Consider the following 5446-nt stretch of genomic DNA (forward strand, 5'->3'; position numbering starts at 1 on the left):
AGGTAAACATCCTTCTGATATTCTCTGCTTTCAGCCAAGATCCATCGGACATCTGTGTTGTACTGACCTCTAATTGTGTACTGCTTTTCCCTTCACCCAAGTTAATACGTGTCTGCTATCTGGTTAGTGATTATGCCTCACATCCCTGGTAATCTTATTTGTCTGTATGGCAGTTTCTTCTTCTTTCAAAAAATTGTGATTTGGATAAAAATTGAGAGCAAATTGGTTTTCCAGTCAATAATTCACATGCTTTTTATGACGTTGATTGCAATCCTTACTCTTCCCACTTCCTCTCTGTGTTTACTTATTTCCCTTCCTTCTTTCCTATGCTTTTCTGCTTCTGAGCTTTGTCCCTGGCAAATACAGCCCTTTTAAGCTCATGTGGTTGATTGCTCCCTCGAGTTACTGTTCACCATATAGTCCTGTCTATCATTTGTTGGAAAGTTAAGCCACTTAACTTTCAGTGAGTTCAGCGTTAGCCTTGAAGGGTGTCTAAAGGCCATAGTCTTGGGGATGGCACCAGTCTCTTGTTGTTAGACCAATAAGCCTGATCTTTTATATATTAAGTTTGGTTCCACATTTTTCAGAACCTCCTGTGGTGATCCTTTCAGGGTGGTCAGCAGTGGGATCTGGATATCGTCTAGTTCTTTTGGTCTCAGGGTTGTGGGGCCTGGGGTTCACATGGTCCATTAGTCCTCTGAACTAATTATTTCCTAGGTCTTTGAGTTTTCTTCACCTTTCTTTGCTGTGGATGGGGAGAGACTAATAGTTGCATCCTAGATGTAACTCACAGCTTTTAAGACCATATTTGGTCACCTTTTTTGGACTAATGTTGCATAGCACTCCACTGTGTACATGTACCATTGTTTGTGTATCCACTCATCCATTGATGAACATTTATTTCCATCCTTTTGCTTTTGTGAATGTTTCAATTAACATTTGTTGTTGTTGTTAAGTGCCATCGAGTCGGTTCCGACTCAAAGTGACACTGTACGGGGTTTCCAAGGAGTGGCTGGTGAAGGTCTATAACTTCACCAGTGTCTGTATCTAGAGCTTTTCTTTCTGTAGCTGTAAAGTGCTGGTGTAAGTTAAGCGCTGGACTGCTAACTTCAAGGTTGGCAATTCAGTTCCACCATATTTTCTCCAGTCTGTGGGTTCGCTTTTTATTCTTTTGGAGACTTCTCTTGATGCACATAAGTGTTTAGCTTTTAGGAGGTCCACAGTACACCACCACCACCAGCTGTCTATTTATCATCTTGTTGTTTGTGAATTTTCAGTTATGTTTGACAGACTATTCATTCCATAAATTAGGACCAATAAGTTTACCCTGGACTTCTGGTGTGGCACTGTAGGATCAGCACTGAACTGCAAACCACAAGGTCACCACCAGCTGCTTCTAGGAAACACTATACAAGGTTGCTGTGAGTCGAAGTAGACTCCACAGCGCTTAACAACAAGTTTACCCTATATTTTCTAACAAAATCTTTATAGTTTTAGGTTTTGCTCTATCTTTGACTCAGTTTTTTTGTGTGGGGTGAACTATGGATCTTGTTTCATTTTTTTTTGCAAATAGATACTCAATTTTGCCAGGACTGTATGTTAAAGAGACTATTACATTCCTACTTAATGGATTTCAGTTCTTTGTCAAAGATCAGCTGTCCATAGGTGGATGGATTTACTTTTGAGTTGCGTTCTCAGTTCTGTTCCATTGGTCTGTATGTCTGTCACTGTACCAATGCCAGGCTGCTTTGACTACCATGGCTGTCATAGTGTTTTTATTGGGAGATTTTTGGAAATAGATCACCAACCAGATCTTCCTGGTGCTAGTCTGGAAGTCTCTAGCAACAGGCAAACCTCCACTTACAGACAGAGGGATGCTTATGCGTGATTTACATTGGCAGGGACTCAAACTTGGGTCTCCTTCATGTTGTTAAGTGTCATCAAGTCAGTTCCGACTCATAGTGACCCTATATAGGGTTTCCAAGGAGTGGCTGGTGAGTTTGAACTGCCAGCTTTGTGGTTCAAGCTGGCTTTGCAGTCCCCAGTGCATTATCCCACAGGTCAACTGCAGGGAAAGCAAGAATTCGACTACTGAAGCTCCACTGCTTCCTTTCCTTTTCTTTCTTTAAGAGGAAAATAATTCACAGTTTGAATTGCCAAAATCCCATCCAGGTGAAAGAGAGTTAGAGAGTCATAGATACATGTCCTCTAGTGGGCCATGGCTATCTGTCACACAATTACTATCTTACCACTGACTGCTTGTATTTCAAAGGAACGTGTGTACTTCACTGCCTGACTGGTCACAGGGGGTGACATGTTGTCTGCTGTCCACTAGGGAGCAGTAAAAACATTACACCAAGGAACAGTGTCCTCCAAACATGCACCTGCCAAACATGAAACGTTAGTTTAATTTTTATTATTTTAACCTGGCTGTGGAGTTTAAAGACTTGAAAGCAGTTCATTTTGTACTGAAAATTATCAAAAGATCCCTTTCTTATTTTTTAGGTATTAAGAGAACTTACAACATGTGTTTTCAAGAAAGTCAGCCTTTGCAAGTGATTTTTGAGAAGAATAGGTGTACTAATATACTAACGATGCGTCCAAGGTAATGACTTCTTTGTTGTGTTTCTTTCTGAATGTAATATGATCACAGAGTAAAGAATTCATGCCTAGAGCTTTCCCATTATTTAAAAAAAATTTTTTTTTAGGTTAAAATTTGACTTAGAGAAATCACTCTACAGGGTCAGGGAGCAAATTTTGACAAAAGGAATACTAGATAATAGCTGCCCAGTGGTTATCAACAGTAACTTAGTGGCCCAGAAAATTCTAAAAACATTCCCTCGGTGACTTTCTACATCATTGTTAAGTGCCATCGAGTTGGTTCTGACTCACAGCGACCCTGTCTAGGGTTTCTGAATCTGTAAATCTTTACAGGGGCAGAAAATCTCACCCTTCTCCTTTGGAGTGGCTGATGGGTTTAAAAGTTGGACTTTGTGGTTAGCAGTCTAGTGCTTATCCAGCAGCGCCACCAGGACTCCTCTAGCACACATGGTGTGGTTTGTTGTTAAGTGCTGTCGAGTCAGTTCTAACTCACAGCTACCCTCCATAGGGTTTCTGAAGAGCGGTCGGTGGGTTTGACCCTCTGACCTCAGAGTTAGCAGTCCAATGCTTATCCAACAGTGCCACACCAGGACTCCCTCAAGCATACATGTAGTTAAGTGCCTTTGAGTTGCACATAGCACAGGGGATTTTTAACACATGTGATGTGGATTGCTTTAATCTCAAAGTATTTTAGTTTCATTTTTGTTTTTCTAGAGAATGAGAAGGCATATCTGTTAATGAAAGAATACCTGATTTTTCAGTTAAACATTAAACATGACATATTAATTAGCACCACTTTGGGAGCCAAAAGGTATTTGATTCTAACTGTTTTTCGGCTTAACAAAGCAGTACGTGTTCCTTGTCACAAATCAAAAAAATCTAGAAGAGTAGAAAGATCAAAAATGAAAATCTTGCCCCTCTGTCTGCCCACTATATCCCACTTAGCAGGAGTAACCTCTATTAACAATTGGAATATATTTTTCTAGACTGTTTTATTTATAGCCAATCTCTTCATATCTCTCTACCTTCCTGTGGCTATGGAGACCCCTCTGTCTCACACACATACACATATTCATAGCACATACTACAGGACTCTAGGTTTCTTTCTCAAAGGAAATCTGGCTGGTCCCAGGGCACAGTGAGCTTCTGTGTTCCCCCAGACCTGATCTAGGCCAGGCTCTTTTGCCTGTCTTCAAGGGTTACTAAATATTTTCTCTTCTTTTTGTTTTTAAAATATTTTTTTCTGACAGGTCTCGAGAACTGAGGTAGAAGTAACAGTAAATGCATAGATTCTCTTTCTTGAACTGTACAGCCCAAGTTTCCGTCTGAGATTTATCAACATTGCTCACTTTGTTTTTCCACTGGGGAAGATCTTGAACAACAGTGAAAGTAATAGTGAATAGCTAAGTTGAGGCATGAAGTATGTGGTATCTGGATGCAGGCACCAAGGGTATCTTTAAGTTATGCCATATTTCAAAATGCACATATCTTTTCAGGGTAAAATCTCAATATTTGCTAGTTTTGCTATTTTATTATGAAAAGATTCCATATTTGCAAACTAGAGCAAATATTGACATTATACCATGAAAAGATCTTTTTGTCTTTATATATTCCAGGATATTCCAATTTCAGAGTAATAAGGGATTTCTACTGTCTCTCTAAGGAGCTCTGGTAGCAAAGTGGTTATGAGTTGAGCTATGAACCTCAAGGTCAACAGTTTGAAACTATCAGCCATTCCATAGGAGAAACATGAGGCTTTTTGCTCCCGTAAAGATTTACAGCCTCAGAAACTCTCTACAGGGTCACTATGGTTCGGAACCAACTCCACAGCACACCACCACCACCACCTTCTCTCTACTAGCTCTCCCCATACCCTCCTTATTCAAAAGTGTCATTTCAAGTGGCAAAATTTGGCCTGTTAGGTCTCCTCCTTCCATGATTCAGAAATTCTCTTAGACTTCCCTCCCACACTCCTTGTCTACTTTCCAGTTTGCAGATCTTCATTAGAAGAGAGTTAGTTCTGGGTGTGGCCCCAGCTAGACCGGAGTTCCCGTAGGGCAGAGACAAGGGTGTTTTCTACTTGGTTCGCCAGCCCCAGCCTGGCACAGAGGAGACTCTGAATACTATTAAATGATTCCATCTGTCCCTTTCCTCTCAAGAAGGAATCAAGACCCACAGAGATCAAGTGACTTACTTGAAGTCAAAACGTTTGTTGTCAGCAGAGATGGGCCTAGGACCAGAGCCTCCTTCTCCTTAACTCATGCTGGTCAGTCGTCATAGCCTCTCTGGGGTCTCAGGGTAGCAGACTGAGAAGAGACACTAGTCAGCATTTCAGGACACAGGTTTGACTTCATGATAAACTTGAGTGTCTCTAGAGCAGGCAGTGCCACACGCCAAGTCTCACTCAAAGGAGTAAACTCACACGAAGTCTTACACAGTTCTCATTGCCACACTGCATATTATTCCTCTCCTACCTAAACTCATTTTTATCACAAAAACCTGCATCCCATAATAAACAGCTTTCAGGAAGGAAGGTGGTGTCCAGGATATATGTATTGTTGTTGTTGTTGTCCGGTGCGATCGAGTCAGAACCGACTCATAGCAACCCCATGCACAGCAGAACGAAACAATGTCCAATCCTGGGCCAACCTCACTACCGCCGCCACACTTGGCGCCATCAATGATGTCACCTGGCTGATCCATCTAGTTGGGGGTCTTCCTTTTTTTCTCTGACCCTCCACCTTACCGAGCATGACATCCTTCTCCAGCGACTGTTCTCTCCGGACAATGTGTCTAAAGTATGAGAGACGAAGCCTAGCCATCTTGGCCTCCAAGGAGCACTCTG

At 41.6% G+C, this 5446-nt stretch overlaps 1 protein-coding gene across 1 annotated transcript in view; it reads left to right on the plus strand.

The window, feature by feature from the left end:
* RAD9B (RAD9 homolog B (S. pombe)) overlaps positions 1-5446 on the plus strand; it is a 33219-nt gene that overhangs the window by 8066 nt on the left and 19707 nt on the right. Inside the window, exon 5 of the mRNA XM_006865494.1 lies at positions 2506-2605. Coding sequence (XP_006865556.1) covers positions 2506-2605 — 100 coding nt within the window. The remainder of the gene's footprint in view (positions 1-2505; positions 2606-5446) is intronic.

The sequence above is a fragment of the Chrysochloris asiatica genome, unplaced genomic scaffold (genome assembly GCF_000296735.1).
Source record: "Chrysochloris asiatica unplaced genomic scaffold, ChrAsi1.0 scaffold00078, whole genome shotgun sequence".
Lineage (NCBI taxonomy): Eukaryota > Metazoa > Chordata > Mammalia > Afrosoricida > Chrysochloridae > Chrysochloris > Chrysochloris asiatica.